General features: G+C 47.2%; 1 protein-coding gene across 8 annotated transcripts in view; it reads right to left on the reverse strand.

Moving 5' to 3' along the window:
• Positions 1–18196, reverse strand: part of RFX2 (regulatory factor X2) — a 77062-nt gene that overhangs the window by 30228 nt on the left and 28638 nt on the right. For 6 of the 8 annotated variants that reach the window (XM_050986211.1, XM_050986210.1, XM_050986208.1 and 3 more), the window contains exons 2-3: positions 4942–5054; positions 1037–1126 (exon numbers count right to left, since the gene is read on the reverse strand). In XM_050986211.1, the coding sequence (XP_050842168.1) occupies positions 1037–1126; positions 4942–5046 (195 nt within the window). In that variant the 5' untranslated portion in view covers positions 5047–5054. The remainder of the gene's footprint in view (positions 1–1036; positions 1127–4941; positions 5055–18196) is intronic. The other 2 variants (XM_050986205.1, XM_050986209.1) reach the window with 2 other exon arrangements.

Genomic DNA, 18196 nt, shown 5'->3' on the forward strand with positions numbered 1-18196 from the left:
CAAAAAAACCAAAACTCAAACCAACAACCAAAAAAAAAAAAAAACCAACCAAACAACCAAAAAAAAAAACCAAAACCAAAAAACACTCCCAAAACCAAAACAAACCAAAAACCAAACCAAAACAAAAAACCCCAAAGAAAAAACCAAAAAACAAACCAAAAACCCCCAAAACCAACAATAACAACCAAAAAAAAAAAAACCAAACAAAACCCCCCCACTCTCCCTGCCCTCCCCTCCATGCTTAGGAATGCCAAAGAAAGGAGGTTTTTATTTTCAAAGGTCAAGTTAAACCAGATAAATAAGTGGTTGCTCCATGGGAAGTGGAAGCAATGGAGCTGGGTTTGCTTGGACACGAGTCTGGGGCTGCCTAATTGGGGTGAGCTCCTGCTGCAGCTTCTCCTCCAGGGGAGCCTGGCAGTGCCCAGCTGCACCCCAGCTCTGCTTTTGGTGCTCTGGGAAGGACACAGTTGCCCTCTGTCATTTTTTTTTTGCCCCTTGAAATGGAGCAACCAAACAAAAAAAATCACTAAAAGGATCAGACTTGCTGTCCAGGTGGAGCAGCACCACATATCCCTGGTTTCTTAGGAAACAAACCCTGGAAAAGGCAAAGTTCAAAGAAATAAAAACACTTGCATGGCTCCCTGGCACCAAACCTTTCTGTCACATGCAAGCAGTAAATTTGTTTAATTAAAAAGAAAAAAAATAAACATTTGGCCTCTAAAAAACATCTTTACCAAAGGATTTAATTTTAATTTAACTTTGATTTAATAAATGCTTTTAAATTTAAGTTGAAAGCATCCATCAAATCTTCAAATACATGAAAGAACTGCTACAGCAAAGGTTCTTCCTAAACTTCAAATATCTTGAGAGTTTCTTTTGTCATCAGTCTGAGAAAGGAGGAGAGAGCTGGAGAAAGTGATGCCAGCTCCCTGACTGCCCAGAAGTCTTTAATTAAGATTTTTCCAGCTCTGGCACAGTTTCAGAAGTGGGACTGGGGCCCTGCTGGTGCAGGGCTGTCTGTCCCAGGGTTCTTTACCTGCTGTGGAACCTGCTGGACTCTGGGAACAGAGATTTGCTGCATCTGTGCCCCTTTGGGAGCCGAGCCTGTGGCCTGGACCAAAACCCTCTGCAAGAAGAAGATAAAGACAATTTCAGTCCATAGCAGCTGAGCCAGGTGTTCTCTCCCCAGATTTCATGGCCAGCTCTGACAGCAGCAGCAGCAGTGGCATCCTGTGATTGGTGTCCCCATGGTCCCCACCCTCCCTGGGGGGTGCACCAGCCCGAGCTCAGCCCCCTGAATTTGGGCAAATTTCTGCCAGGAATCAAATTCAAACCTCCAGCAAAGGAAGAAGCAGTTCATTGATAAGCTCAGCCCCAGCTGAACAAGAATCACTCCTCACACATCCACACTTGGCTGCAAATTCCTTCTCTTAGAGCTGCTAAACCCAGCCACACTCTGCCTCCTGCAGCAAGAAATCCCCCCAGCACCAAAGCTCCGGGGTTCTGCTTCTCCCTGCAGTGCCACCAAGGGCACAGGGACATTTCATGGTGGTGGCTCTGCCACTTCCATCATCCCTGTCTTACACCCCACTTTCATCTGAGGCTGTCAGCACATCTCAGAGGGCTCAGCACCTTCAGAGCCAGCAAAACAAGCGTGGGGATGTGGTGGATGGAGAGAAAGGATTCACTGGGAGCACAGCCAAGCATCTCCATGGCCTCTCCAACCTTCTCCAAGGAGACACATCCTTTAAAAACACCCAGGAGCTTGGGGCTGTGCTGCCATCCCCTGGGAGAGAGAACTGGGTCTGTTCTGAGAATGCAAACACCACATGGGCCAACAGAACAAAGAGCCAGAAAACAACCCCAGGAGCAACCCTGAGAGTTACTGGCTACCTGGATACTGACGATGGACAAATAACTTCCATGGATATTTATCATTTTTAGCCCTCCCATGTCTATGTAGCAAACAGAAATCCAGTTCTAGCACAATTCCAGGGTTATGACAATTGCCCAGATCTCCAGGCAGCTGCTCCATCTGCAGTGCCCAGGCTGCATTCCCTGGAGATCCTGCACTGACATCCTACACCTATTTCAGCCATCACCTGGCCTGTTTTCCCTCACCAGTGCAGGTGGGGACATCACAAGCCCTTTTTGAAATCAGACCTTGGCAGTGCCACCTGCATCAAAGACTCTCCTTTCTCTGTCACAGACATATTCTATGAAAAATCCTTTCTCTAGGATCTTTTCTCCTGAGAAGCTGAGAGGCCACAGAAATGAAATGTAAACAATGATTTTCTGCTGCTGTGGAATGCAACAGGTGCATCTGGGATTGGTCTCATGGGGTTGTTTTTAATTAATGGCCAATCAAAGTCCAGCTGTCCTGGACTCAATGGTCAGTCACAAGATTTTATTATCATTCCATTCCTTTCTATTCCTTGCTAGCCTTCTGATGAAATCCTTTCTTCTATTCTTTAGCATAGTTTAAATATATAATTTTCTTTTAATATAATATATATCATAAAATACTAAATCAGCCTTCTGAAACGTGGAGTCAAGATTCTGATCCCTTCCCTCATCCTGGGAGCCCTGTGGACACCCCCCCATTTCTCCTACTTTCTGCCCATTTTCTGGCACTGCTTTTGCCAGATGCCACATCCCTGGCCCAGCTCCCTGCCTGCCCTGTGCTCTGCTCTCACCTTCCAGCCAAGATAAGGAATCATCCCCAACTGCAAGGTGAGGCCATCCTGCTCAAACCCAAAGGGGCACCAGTGCCCAACAACCCCAAGGTCTTCAGCCTCACACCATCCCTGCTGGCAGCAGCTCATCCCCAGTGATTTCCTTGTCCTGCTGGTGACAAGGAAGGCTCTAGATGCTCCTCCTCTTCAGCAGTCTTCACTATCCCCTGGATTTTCCTTAATCCAAGCAGTTCCACTCCAGCACGGGCAGAGGCTGGGTGGGTGATTTCATCATCCAATGCTTTTCCAGCCTTTGTTCACAGCCAAATCCACACTGTGACCCTGGGGACACCTGGCACTGCTGGGCACTACTGTCCCCACCCCTGCCACACCAGCAGGGAGTGCTCTCCACGGATGGGAAGGCTGGGAGGTGACAGCAGCACTCTGGATCACCCCATGACTCCTGGAAAGTCCAATATTCCTTCAATTCCCAATCTTTATTTGTTCCTTTCCCTCAGCATCCATTGGCAGCTGCTGCTGCTCACTTGGGAGTTGGAGAAGGATGGAGCTGAGTTACACCCACCCTCCCTCTTATCCCTCCAGCTTCCTGAGGCAGAAATTTCTTTTGCAAGTTCCCCAAAAGGCAGAAAAAGGAACAAAAAGGAACCAGTTTCACTGAACCCTTCCCATTTTGCATTGGGTGGTTCCTGTTCATCCCTTGTCTCCTGTTGGGGCCTCCCAAATGCAGCAAATTCATGGGCATGAATCACAAATCCCCTCTGCAGATGAAAATGTTGGGATCTGCCTACCCAAGGAAGAGACCATGGAATGGTTTGGGTTGGGAGGGACCTCAAAGCCCATCCAGTGCCACCCCTGCCATGGCAGGGACACCTCCCACTGTGCCAGGCTGCTCCCAGCCCTGTCCAGCCTGGCCTTGGGCACTGCCAGGGATCCAGGGGCAGCCCCAGCTGCTCTGGGAATTCTATTCCAGCCCCTCCTCACCCTCCCAGGGAACAATTCCTGTCCCTCCAGGCCTTGTCCCCAGTCCCTCTCCAGCTCTCCTGGAGCCCCTTCAGGCCCTGCCAGGGGCTCTGAGCTCTGCCTGGAGCCTTCTCTTGTCCAGGGGAGCACCCCCAGCTCTCCCAGCCTGGCTCCAGAGCAGAGGGGCTCCGTGGCCTCCTCTGGACCTGCCCAAACCCTTCTTGTGCTGGGGACTCAAAGGTGGCCCCAGCAGGGCAGGGGAGGCCAGGAGGGCAGAGCAGAGGGGGACAATCCCCTCCCTGAGCTCTGTGGGGACAGCACGTGGCTCCTGCATCAGCTCTGCCCTCACCTCTCAGCACTGCTCCACCTTCCCCTGCTCTTACTGACACCCCAAACAGTGACCACAGGAAATTCACCAAGCAAACACCCAGCTGGCACAAAGTGACTCCCTTGGGAACCTAAATTAAACCCAAACCCCACCTTTTAAAGCTTGGCAGAGCTCAAACCCACAGGAGATCACCTTTACCAACAGGTTGTTCCCACTACCTCCAGGAGCTGATAAAAAACCTTCTCCCCACTATCAAAACCTGGGGTTAAGATCAACTGGCACAAAGGGACTCCTTTGGGCACCTGAATTAAACCCCAAATCTTGCACCTGGATTGGCAGCACTCAGACCCACAGGACAACACTTTTATCAACAGGTTGTCCCAACTACCTCAAGGAACTGATTAAAAACCTTCTCCAGTATCAAAACCTGGGGTTAAAGTCAGCTGGCACAAAGTGACTCCCTTGGGGACCCCAAACCCCACCTTTTAAAGCTTGGCAGAGCTCAAACCCACAGGAGATCACCTTTACCAACAGGTTGTTCCCACTACCTCAAGGAGCTGATAAAAAACCTTCTCTGGGGTTAAAATCAGCTGGCACAAAGTGACTCCCTTGGGAACCTAAATTAAACCCCAAACCCCACCTTTACCAACAGGTTGTTCCCACTACCTCAAGGAGCTGATAAAAAACCTTCTCCTCACTATCAAAACCTGGGATTAAAATCAACTGGCACAAAGTGACCACCTTGGGGACCCAAACCCCACCTTTTAAAGCTTGCACATGGATTGGCAGCACTCAGACCCACAGGACAACACTTTTACCAACAGGTTCTCCCCACTACCTCAAGGAGCTGATAAAAAACCTTCTCCTCACTATCAAAACCTGGGATTAAAATGCATCTGCCAGGGCAATCAGGGCTTTTCTCCATGGCAACAGCATCCCCAGCTGTGCATGCCTTACCTGCTGTGAGGCTGGCACTGCCTGCACCACTGGTGCCTGCGCTGAGGCCGACGGGTGAAGAGCCACAGAAGCTGCTGAGTCTGATCCACCCTCTGGATTCTGCATGCTCCCTGCTGGGGACAGCACAGGGACATCAGAGGGGACAGCACAGCACAGCCACACACCCCCAACCCATTGGAACCCGGGGTGAAATCCCAGGGGAACATCCAGAGGGAAGGGAGGCAGCTCCCGTCCTACACACAGGGCTGGTTTTAGTCCCTGGAGCTCATTTGGATGCAGAATTATGTTAAGGAAAAAGAAAGTTGCACAATTGTTTCACAGAGAGAGGGAAGGAACAGAAAATGCACTTCTATATTTAACTGAAAAGTGGTGTTGGAAAATTATTGTGTCACAGTGAGCATCACACATGATTGGGAAGAGTAGGGGCATATTTTTAAAATAATGCTTTCTTCCCCTCTGCCTTATCACGTTTAACTACTGCCAAAAAAAGCTTTTAATCAAACCTAAATTTCACTGGCAAAGTGGGGTGGCCAGCTTGGGTTTATAACCAAAAAAAAAATCAAGGATGAAGAGCACAAGAACAGCAAATCACCAAAATTTTGGAGTCCCTGAAGCAGCATCTCCACCCTGCCACCCCTCAAATCCTCAGTGCCAACTCTCCCTCCTGGCACTGTCCCAGCCCTGGGGACACCAGGGGATGCTGAGGCAGCACACAATGCCATTTTCAGGGGCTTTTGGGGTGGGGGAGCCTTTTTTCCTTGGTTTCCTGTGAAACTTCCTGCTTAATAAACTATTTTAGGAGGGTTTCTGCTGTCACTTCAAAATCAAAAGGTTAAACACGTCCAGATTTTGGGCAGTGCCATTTCTGCTTTCTCAGCCTTGACTCCAAACAAGATTATTATGCATTATATTTCCCTTCTCCTGCCATTATTTAAACTTTTCCCTCACCTTTGTACAAGTTAAGAGGAAAAAGGAAAAATGAGAAACTAAAGGACATTGGACCTGCTCATTTGTGTTCAAAAGAAATGCAAGGGCGGTGTGAAGTTACAGAATTTACCTGTTTATTCCTTCAGCCACCAATAAAACCCCTCAAATATTAAAACTCTCCAAAAAACAGGTTTTTAAGTTTTTTTTTTTTTTCCCAATACTCCATACTCCCATTAGCAAATTAAAATTACTCTCCCAACCTTCCTAAAAACCCAGAGCTTGCAAATCATTTTTCTCACATCTAGGAGAAAAAGTAGATACAGAACCCACTGAGTCACAGCTACCAGATTAATCCAAGAAGCCAGAAAGAAGGGAAATTAAATCAATATTTATTCCTGTGTCCCCCCAGCTGCCCTCAGCACCCCCATCCCTGCAGCTCTGCTATAAAAAGGCAGCACCTGCCTCTCCCCATCACTGCCTCTGCCTGGGTTTCAGCCAAAACCTCCCTGAGAGAAGATTCCATTGCAACAGCACCACGGGATCAGGAAAATAAAAATCCTCCCAGTAAATTCCAGCTCCTTGCCTGCTCCAGCCCCAAATTATTTACAATTAAACACTGGGGCAGCACTGCTGGCTTTGGAATGCCCAGGTGGAGATGCTCAGGCAGGACAGGGGGCACTTGTACCACATCTAGTCCCCTAACTTTTCCAAAAGTGTTTCTTTTCTGTCCCTTGTGCCCTGGGCTGTGGTTTGCAGCTCTCCAGGGTTTTCTGAGTAGCTGGTGAGGTTACAGAAGAGAGTGGGGGATTTGACAAAGATATTTTAATCATCTGTTAATGGCTCTGGCAGGGTCAGCTCTTGGCATTTCAGGTCTGCACAAGGTCTCCTTTGAGGTGCAGCTATAATCAGAAAAGAACACTTAGAGAAGATGGAGCTGGACCTTGATGATCCTTCTAAGTCCCTGCCAACCCAGAATATTCCCTGATTCTATGACTCAAATCACCAACAACTCCTCTTTGCTGGCACATTTTGTCTTCTGCTTTCCCTCAGTGGCCAGGAGGGAGCAGGGGGATGTGGGCAGGGTGGAAGGTGAATTGTCTGCTGCCAGAATAAATCCCCAGTGTGATTTTCAGGTTTGCTCCAGCAGGCAGTGATGACAGCCATGCCAGACACAAAGGCTCCCAGGAAATCTGCAGATGGCACTTCCACACAAGGTAGGCAGACAGAGAACTCCTGGACTGCCAAGCCACAATTAACAGGACTTGTTATTATTTTATTTATCAGTGCAACATCCTGGAGAAAGAATAATTCACTTCTCATTAAACCATCCTGCACTTCCTGAGAACTGCATTCAGATCCCTGTGTGCCATCTGCTCGGGGTAATTGGTGCTGATGAGAAGCTGACAGCACACCCAGGATTCCTGTGCTCCCAGAAACCAGCACGAGGTGCTGCAGAGCTCTGCTGGTGCCCTCAGCACGGCTGCCAAGCCAGCTGGCACCTGAGCCAGGGCTCCAGAGGGTGCAGGGAGGAGAGGAAATGTGGCACCCAAAATCTTGATCTTTCACTTTATTATTTCTACTTTATTATTTTTCTTTTTTAAGAATAGGTCACATGAATCAGAGGTGGGACTGGCATGGTTGGTTCTCATGGGGTATTCAAAGAATTCACAGAATCACACAATTCCAGAATCACTGGGTTGGAAGAGACCTCCAAGATCATCAAGTCCAGCCCAGCCCCAACACCCCAACTGAACCCTGGCACCCAGTGCCACATCCAGGCTGTGTTAAACACCCCCAGGGATGGGGACTCCAAGCAGATGATCCTCCCCAGACAGAACATTCCAGAACTTTATCACCCTTTCCATGAAAAACTGAAAGAATGATACTTTTTTCCCAATATCCAACCTATATTTTTTCTAATATCCTAATTAGTTTTTCCTAATATCATACCTATAGGATAGGATCTCACCAACTTCCTAATATTTAACCTATATTTTTTTCCTGATATCCAACGTGAATTTCCCTTGGCCCAGCTGGAGGCTGTGTGCTCTGGTTCTGTCAGTGCTGCTGGAGACAGAGCCCAGCCCCAGCTGAGCACAGGCACCTTTCAGGTGTACCTGAAACCCTCCCACCTTTCAGGGAGATGTAGAGAGAGATTTAGGTCTTGCATTTCCATTTTAGAATGGTTTGAGTTGGGAGGGACCCCAAAGCTCACCCAGTGCCACCCCTGCCATGGCAGGGACACCTCCCACTGTCCCAGGCTGCTCCCAGCCCTGTCCAGTCTGGCCTTGGGCACTGCCAGGGATCCAGGGGCAGCCCCAGCTGCTCTGGGAATTCCATCCCAGCCCCTCCCCACCCTCCCAGCCAGGAATTCCCTTTTAATCTCCAATTTCTCATCTAAATCTCCCCTCCTTCTCCTCACAGCCATTCCCCCTGTCCTGTCACTGCATGGCTCTGTCAAAAGTCCCTCTCCAGCTCTTTCACAGGCACTTCTGGGCACTAAAAGCTGCTCCAAGGTCTCCTTGCACTGCATTTATTCAGCACATTGGCATGTGCCAATGTGAGTGCACCCAGGGCCAGCTCTGGCATCATCCCCCTCCTCCCCCAGGCTCTTCTGGGGTGCAGGGGCTGCTGCTCCATCCCCTCCTCAGCACCTGAAGTGATGATGGTTGGAAACACTCAAAGGTGTTTTCCAAATGTTCTATAATTACATCCTTCAGGCACCCAAAATCTGATTTAACATTTCCTGGACCTCTAGGCAGTCATTTTTCTGTTGGATTTTTGTGCCCCACATTTAAATCCCCTTTGAGAAGAATTTGTTAAGCCCATTTATGAATGGCAAGGACAAGCCCAGTGGATTTCTTACCCATGGAGGTAATAACACCCACTTAAATATAACCTTAAATAGAAGTAGCTATATATAAAAAAAAAATCCCTTTATCCCAGAGATGAAATAACTGATTGTCCTTAAAACTAACAAAAAACTCACTGAGGATCTTTTCCTTTCCCTCATTTATATCCCAGTATTATATTCTAGTTCAAAAGTCCTGCCAGAAATAAAAGGATGTAATAAAGGAATTTTATCCTTGAAGGATCTCCTCCTTTCCCCCCTGCTCCCCCTGCAAATTTGAACATAGAAAATATTTTGAAATGCTCCTCTTATCTGTGTTTCCCCAGCGTTTTGGAGCTGCTTTAGGCAGGGGAGATGAACAAAGGCAAGGCCATTTACATGGAGGCAGGGCTGCCTTATGAATGAAACATGGTTCATATTGTTTCCATGCTTACCAAAAACTGTTAAAAGCAGGCATGGAAGAAGAAATAATTGTTCTTTTTTTCATAGCTTGCTCTAGGCAGCTTAAAGGATGGAGAATTCCATCAGCCAACAAGGGCAAAATCCATCCTAACCCCTAAGGAAAATCTCAGCTGTGAGAGATGACATTCAAAAAAAAAAAAATCAAATTTTTTGGTGGAAATCAAAATTTTTTGTGAAAAACAAAATCTGTGACAGAGCCCCAATGCCACCCCACTTATTTGGATTTAATCCCCATGCCTTTTCACTTAGCAATTTTCTTTTTGTCATTAGCTACCCCTCTGCCCTAGATTTGGCTTCTCTCTTATTTTACCTTTCATTTCTGCTTCCTCATCCCCCATCCCAGGGGCTGCCAGGATCATGGGATGGATGAAGGGTTCATGTCCCTGAATTCCCTGCACAGACAGAGGCAGGAGCATCCCCCTGACTCCAGGGAGTGTCCAGTGCCAGCTCTGAGGCTGCAGCTGCTCTGGGTGCTCACAGGTGATATTTGCACTGCCAACCTGAGTTTTTATCAGCCCTCAAGGCTTGTCCTGCTCCTCCTTGTCTTTCTGAGAATCTCTGATAGCTCTCAGAGATCAGTGCTTGAAAACCACCTTGCCTAGGGGAGGGTTTGTGGCTTTTTTAGGAGTGGGAAAAGTGAAGCCCAGGGAAAGGGAAGCATCCTGTTCAAGGTCACCGAGTGAGCTGGTGGCAGCACCACAAATAGCACCCAGAAGTTATTAGGGTTTGTTTTTCTTTTCCTGAATTTCCTTTCCTGTGCCTGCTGTTTGCTTGGATACCCAGAGAGCTGTGTGTAAACAGAAGGTTTCCAGAGGCAGCAGCCTCCTTATCTGCCTGCTTCATTCAGGGATGATGCAACCTGGAATCCAGATGTCTCTGATGCCTTCCAGGGCCCTGCTGGCCCCTCTGACATCACAACTTTAAACTTGTCTCTCCCTGAAATGCCAATGTGCTGAATAAATGCAGTGCAAGGAGACCTTGGAGCAGCTTTTAGTGCCCAGAAGTGCCTGTGAAAGAGCTGGAGAGGGACTTTTGACAGAGCCATGCAGTGACAGGACAGGGGGAATGGCTGTGAGGAGAAGGAGGGGAGATTTAGATGAGAAATTGGAGATTAAAAGGGAATTCCTGGCTGGGAGGGTGGGGAGGGGCTGGGATGGAATTCCCAGAGCAGCTGGGGCTGCCCCTGGATCCCTGGCAGTGCCCAAGGCCAGGCTGGACAGGGCTGGGAGCAGCTGGGACAGTGGGAGGTGTCCCTGCCATGGGTACTGGACTTGGAGGTCCCTTCCCACCTAAACCATTCTGGGATTCTCAGCAGGATTTTATTCTTTCTGCATGGTCAGTCCCATCTGCTCTCTCCTGTGTCTGCAGAGATTTTAGCTGCAGATTTATTTTCAATTCTCACAGAGGCAGGAATTTCCTCCCTACAGAATCATACATTTCTATTAGTGCTGCTTTCAAAACATTAAATTTGTTGCTGTTCCAGTGAATCACTTGCTCATATGAAGACAAAACAGATCATGAACTATTTGATTTAATTTGCTTTTCAAAGCTTACTTGGTTGGTCATCCTTTGATCTTATTTAAACTTTTCAAATTCCTTTATTACATCCTTTTATTTCTGGCAGGACTTTTGAACTAGAATATAATACTGGGATATAAATGAGGGAAAGGAAAAGATCCTCAGTGAGTTTTTTGTTAGTTTTAAGGACCATCAGTTATTTCATCTCTGGGATAAAGGGATTTTTTTTTATATATAGCTACTTCTATTTAAGGTTATATTTAAGTGGGTGTTATTACCTCCATGGGTAAGAAATCCACTGGGCCTGTCCTTGCCATTCATAAATGGGCTTAACAAATTCTTCTCAAAGGGGATTTAAATGTGGGGCACAAAAATCCAACAGAAAAATGACTGCCTAGAGGTCCAGGAAATGTTAAATCAGATTTTGGAAGCCTGAAGGATGTATTTATAGAACATTTGGAAAAGACCTTTGAGATCATGGAGTCCAACCATCATCACTGCCAAATCCACAAAATTCCACAGCTTTTAGTGCAAATTAAGACCTAAAGGTGGGAAAAGTTTATTTTTCCAGGTGAAGCTGCTCTAATGAGGCTTTTTATTTCTGCTCTTCTTCAAGCAGGGAACAAATGCCCACAGCTCTGGTTCTCCAGGTAAACCCAGACATCCTGAATTTCTAATCTTCACCTGGGCAGGCGGGCAGACATTTCTCACTTGTGAGAATTGAAAATAAATCTGCAGCTAAGATCTCCACAGACACAGGACTGAGACAAGCTCAGCTACAGCAACATTTGTATTTCTTGGACTTGATTTTAGAGGGTTTTTTTTCCAACCTTAAAAATTCCATGGTGGAACTAAAGCTGTTCCATGCACCAGAGCTGCAGGAAACCTGGAGGTGGATGGGATTGCCAGAGGCATTTTATACAGGAAAATTCACCTCCAATTAATACAGCAAATAACCTTTGTTCATCTTTAATTTTATCAGGAATTCATGAGGTTTAGTGCAGCCACAGCCTCAGTGTGTGCTCCACGTTTTCCTTTTGCTGTCCAGGGGGTGAATTACCCAGGGAATCTCATCCAACCCCATGACACAGCTACAAATTTTTAATAAAAATCTCCTGATATCTGTTATTTTACTGAAAAAAATGGGAAAGCTGCAGTTTAACTAAAAAAGAAAAAAAAATTTAAACTATTTCTCATTCACAACACTAACCTGCAAAGATCAAAATTGAAATCCAGGTTTTTCTTTGGTTTTTTTTGGTTGATTTTGTGCTTTTTTCTTTTTTGCATGCTTTGAAAGAAAGGCTTACATTTAAAAATAATTATTTGGTTGTTGGAACTTTTATTCAGGTTTAGTTGGCCTGGGGCTTAGATAAATGGGAAAACCAGAACAGCAATAATGGAATGCAGGAGAAATAAAAATGCTATTTAACCACCATGTTCTAGATGGGCTCTAAATGGTATTTTCTCCCCTGAATGCAGAAAAAGGAACCAGGGAATTTCCATTTAATCGTTTCACTACTGAGAATTCTCAACACTCTCAAAACAGACTGAAAATAATAAAAGCAATGCAAGGAATGGCTGATTTTGATTATTTTCTAGAAGATACAAATATTCATCTACTTCATCCACCACACTCTAGGCCACAGTTATTTTACTAAAGAAAACTTCCTCAAATATTTTCCATTTCATTCAATATTTCTGGCTCAGCCTCCATGCAATAACTTGCCCTGAAAAGGCATTGGTTGTGCTCGAAGCAGGGCACAGAAAGGAAGTGTTTCATTCTTTGGTTTATTTGATGTGAATGAAAATGGATCCAGTGCCTTCTCCCTCCTCTGAGGCAAATATTTGTGTTAAACCCAGCCTGGCTCCTGCCTCACACCCATCCTTCATCCCTGCTCTCATGTCTCCAGAGCATGAGACCTCCAAGGAATAACAGGCTGTGTCATAGGTTTAAAAAAAAAACACCTTTTTTTTTGCTCTTGCAAAGAAATCTCCATAACCTCAACAAGAAGGATTTCTCTCCCTAAGTGAACTGAAAAAAAAACTATTTTAAAGGTAACAGACTGACTAGAAATGTGAATTATCAGTAGAAAAGAAAATGTTGTGGGGGGAGAAGTAGTCTAAAAAGTTTCTTTTAATTCTTACTGCTTTTCCACTTTTGGTTACTGATAATAAAATTTTCTTTACACCCTTTTAAAGTTTTGAGTTTACTTTACCTTTCTCCCAATCCCATCTCAGAACAAGAAATAAGTGCACAGGTAATTAGCCAGCACTGAAACCCACCACACTCATCAGTACATTCATTAGGAAATCTCAAAATTAAGAAAATCTTAAATTAGCCAACCAAAGCCACTACACCCTAAAACTCCAATCAGGAAAACACCAATTTAATTTTTCCCATTGCTCACAAAAAGCTCCCAAGGTGGAGGAGCACAGGAGCAGGACAGGGCTCCCAACCAAGCCCACGGGGTGCCCCCATCTCTTTGGAAAAACAAATTGCAGCTCCCTCAGAAGGGAAATCTAAAGGAACTTTGCTTTTCCTGGCTGAGCCAAGGAGAGCCTGCTCTGCCCAGCATTCCCTTGTAGGAATTATCCTTAACTCAGACTGCTCAGTCTTTGAGTCTTTTCTGAAAAGGTTGGGATTGAATCTTGGGATGGTATTTCTAGTTGGGACTCAGATGTTTATCAGCTCTTATCCCTGTCACAGCCTCACAAACCCTGAGTTCTGCAGCACTTTAACAAACTAAAAATGGAGCCCCATCTCTCTCTCCACAAGGCCTTCTAAGGATAAACTGCCCAATTCAGAAATGACACCTAAATTATTTTCACTTTTAACCCAATAACCAACCACCCATGGCCTGCAAGGGGGACGTTTTATCCAATTACACAAAACCACCCAAACCATGGAGGAGGAGGAGAAGGAAAAGGAGAACAGGAAGAACAAGGAGAAGGAGAAGGAGGAGGAGGAGAAGGAGGAGAAGGTGGAGAAGAAGGAGCAGCCTTCACCCTAAAACCTCCATCTTGCTTTATATCCATCACTGTATTCTAAACCCTCCAGCTCTGAGTTTCCCACCCTGTGCTATCACACACTTCTATCCAAACTCCACACACACAATCCCAGTTCTGTCATTCCATTCTGGAAGCTTCTCCACATCCCCAGGTCAATGCAGTGTTCTCTTGGGGGTCAGTGCCTGCCAGCACAGACAAGTCTGGAATTCCCAGCAGCCAGGGCTCCCAATCAGACCACTCAGGGGTGCTGAGAGAACAAAGCTCCCACCTGGGAGCTCTCACCTCAAAGCTTTTGGGAGTCTGCTTGCTGAGCACCTGAACTCAACCCCTGTCCATGGTGTTTGTCCAGCTCCACTTGTGACATTCCCTCAGCTTGGAAGAGCAGCTGGGAACAGCAATTCCTGGGGTCTGAGCTGCTCTGAAAGGCCTGGAAGGTGGGTGAGCTGCTACTGTGGCTTTGAGAGGGAGCCAGGAAATCTCAGAGAATCCTGGAATGGTTTGGGTTGGAAGAGATCTCAAAGCCCATCCAGTGCCACCCCTGCCATGGCAGGGACACCTCCCACTGTCCCAGGCTGATCCCAGCCCTGTCCAGCCTGGCCTTGGGCACTGCCAGGGATCCAGGGGCAGCCCCAGCTGCTCTGGGCACCCTGGGCCAGGGCCTGCCCACCCTGCCAGGGAACAATTCCAAGATCCCATCCAGCCCTGCCCTCTGGCAGTGGGAGCCATTCCCTGGGTCCTGTCCCTCCAGTTCCTGACAAAGCCCCTCTCCAGTTTCCTTTAAGCCCCCTCAGGTCCTGGAAGGATGTGGGAGCAGCTTAAGACCAGACAGAGCCTTGCCCCATCCGAACCTTGACCTCAGCACCAGAACTCTCCATCCCACCTCGAGGTGACACCGAGCCACCCCACGGAGCCTGGCCAGGGCAGGACAGTGCCCAACATCCCCACAGCAGCACCAACCCTTGGGTACCACCCCGTCCCAAGGGTGGGCACCATCCACCCCTCCTCACCCAGCAGGGCACAGGGACAGCTTTGGGCCATCTCTGACAGAGGGGACATGTCCTTGTCCCCTCCCAGGCTGGTGGAGCTGGCAGCTGAAGCAGCTCACCCACAGCGTCCTGAAGCACGTGCTGTAATGTCACAGACATATTTATAAAAAATCCTTTCATTAGGATCTTTTCTCCTGAGAAGCTGGGAAGTTTCAGCTTCTCCACGTTTTGCTGCTTTGGAATGTGATTTGGAGAATTGTTTACCCAGCATGTGAATTGTTTTTACTTGATGACCAATGACAGCCACCTGTGTCGAGGCTGTGAGCAGCCACAAGATTTTATTATCATTCCTTTCTATTCCTTGCTAGCCTTCTGATGAAATCCTTTCTTCTATTCTTTTAGTACAGTTTTCATCTATCATTTTCTTTTAATCTAATATCTATAATAAAATAATAAACCAGCCTTCTGAAGCATGGAATCAAGATTCTCATCTCTTCCCTCACCCTGGGACCCCTGTGAGCACCCCCACATTATAACCCTGCCCCTTCCCTGAGTCCTGCTAAGAGGAGAGGAATGGAAGCGGGAAGCAAACATGCCAAGCAAGTTGAAAAGAAGCTTTCTGAAGAGACTACTCATTACACTGCTTCAAAATTTTATAAACAAGACAAGGCACCAGACCCTAGCACTGATTAGGTTAAATTAATTTAAAACAGAAGCAAACACTGCTTGTCTATGAGCTCCAGTTACCTGGAAACACAGATAAACCCAAAACACACTTTTCAAGGGCAGCAGGCACTATAGCTGGGCTTGGGGTTTTTTTTTCCATAAACCTGGTCCTCATGGAAAAATACAAATCTGGAAATGGCTTTTATTAGCAAGTTAATAATACACTGAAATACAAATATACACCCAGTCTTTAATTAGATTTCACAGAATTAAGTCAAGTAATATATATACACACACATAACTGTTGTGTAACAGCTGTTCTCTAATCTCTGCTGTTTCTTTAAAAGTAACTTTGAGGACAGAAAGAGTCAGGAATGGATCTGTAATTTAGAGTTTCCTTAAGAGCCAGATGAAATTGAAGAGCAGAAGCCACAATAGTTTAGGGGCAAAATCCAAACCCCACGTGCAGGAATCTCAGCCATGAACAGGGGCAAAGGATTGTTGGGAAAATCCTTCCCATAGAAAACCTGGCCTGTTTTCTGTTGGGTTAGGAACCTGAATGGAGGGTCATATTTACAGGAAAATGGACAGGTACTCCATGAACCAGCCTGAGCTTCTGGAACTAAAGAACTAGGTCATCTTTGTAACAGAGCTGCCTTCTTCTTTGGAGATAAAAAGCTGATGTTGCAAGAAGAAAGAAGCAGCAGAAAAGTTGCTGACAGTGGGCAGTGCCCAGCAGCCTCGGGGGAAGAACCTTTCCCTGAGCTCCATGCCAAGCCCTGGCCCAGCTCCAGCCATCCCTGGGGTTCTCACACTCACCTGCACCACTCACAGCTGTTCACTGGAAAGAAAAGTCAAACAGATTCCAGATTTTTAGTGCAGCACAACCCTGTCAATAAGTAGAGCTCCTTGTTTCTTTCCTATGAACCACCTAAGCCTCGACTTCAGGAAAGTTTTGCTGCAGTGATGGCAAATGTTAGCTAAGAAACACATCTGAGTATCTGCTGAGCAGTGAGGATGATTTCACATCTGGAATGAGGAATGAAAAGTCACATTCCAGTGCTCTCCATGTCCAGGCTGTAGCAAACACATTGGGGCTACCTGATGGAAACAAGCACAAGTTCTGGGCTTGAATGAATTGTTTCCTATATTTTTAATATGTGCACTGTAGGGGGCTGCCCAGGACTGTGATTCAGTGGGGGAAATACAATTTCTGAAAGTAGAAATAGTCTGAAAGAGAATCCCAGGATAGTTTGGGATGGAAGGATCTCAAAGCCCACCCAGTGCCACCCCTGCCATGGCAGGGACACCTCCCACTGTCCCAGGCTGTTCCAGCCTGGCCTTGGGCACTGCCAGGGATCCAGGGGCAGCCCCAGCTGCTCTGGGAATTCCATCCCAGCCCCTCCCCACCCTCCCAGGGAAATTCTCCCCAGCATCCCACCTATCCCTGCCCTCTGGCAGTGGAAGCCATTCCCTGTCTCCTGTCCCTCCAGGCTCCTGTGAGAAAACTGTCTCCAGGACAAAGCTGGCACCAAAGCATTTCCAAGGTCCCTTTCCAGGACATAGCTAAAAGTTTCCATCATCAGCCAAAGCAGAGCCCCTGGTTCCCTGTCCCCTGCAGGCTGTGGCTGCTCCCAGGACAATCCCAGTACCTGGGGACAGCTCATCCTGCCCTGCCTGGATTGGGCTCGTTTTGGAACAAGGAGCTGCACACCTGGGTGCTGTTTTTTATAGCCTGTCCCATGGCTTTTATAGCTTGTCTGACGTCAGGGAACCATGGAATGTGTCACCCCTTGGAAATGAATTCCCAGAGATCAGCCCAGCTCACACCTGCAGCTCCCCTGCCCTCAGTTTTCACTCGCTTGGACTAGACTGCCCTTCCCTGGTGTAGGACCAAGCAGCTTTTGGGAATTTCAGTGGGAGCAGGAGATTGGCTGCAGTACTGCATGGAGAGCTGCACCAGTATTGCATGGGAGCTGGCTGCAGTATTGCATGGAGAACTGAGGCAGTAGTGCATGGGGAATTGCTGCACTATTCCATGGGGAATGGCTGCACTATTCCAGGGGGTTTGCTGCATTATTCCATGGAGGATTGCTGCATTATTCCGGGGAGGATTGCTGCATTACTCCATGGAGGATTGTTGCATTACTCCATGGAGATTTGCTCCATTATTCAATGGAAGATTGCTGCATTACTCCATGGAGGATTGTTGCAATATTCCATGGAGAACTGCTGCATTATTCAATGGAGAACTGCTGCATTATTCCATGGAGAACTGCTGCAGGATTCCATGGAGAATTGCTGCATTATTCCATGGGGATTTGCTGCAGGATTCCATGGGGTTGGCTGCACTATTCCATGGGGATGTGGGGTGGCTGCAGCAGCCGTTTCCAGCCAGCACAGCAGGAACTGCTGCCAGCACAGCCCTGGGTGTTGCTATTTATTTACACAGCACCACTCACGAGCCTTGTGGTGCCTCACAAAGTGAAGCAGCAGCAGCAACAAACACAAACTGGGGCTGTTTGGAGAAGAGATGACTTTTCCCAGATTTGACAGCATCAGTGCAGTCAGGGCTCTGGATCTCCAGAGGATTCCACCATGGGGTGAACTGTGCCATGAACTGGGGGTTTGTACTTTGGGAGGCAGAAGAGGAGGAGCAGAAGGAGGCAGAGGAGAAGGAAGAGGAGGTTCCAGGTTGTCCCAGCCCAGCACAACACAGGGAGCATTGCCCTGACCAGGAACTGGGAGCAACCACCAGGAAAATCTGAGCTCTGCTCCTGCACTCCACAGAAAATGGAGTCAGGGAGAAGAGACCTGGAGAAGGGCTTTGGACAAG

The sequence above is a fragment of the Serinus canaria genome, chromosome 28 (genome assembly GCF_022539315.1).
Source record: "Serinus canaria isolate serCan28SL12 chromosome 28, serCan2020, whole genome shotgun sequence".
Lineage (NCBI taxonomy): Eukaryota > Metazoa > Chordata > Aves > Passeriformes > Fringillidae > Serinus > Serinus canaria.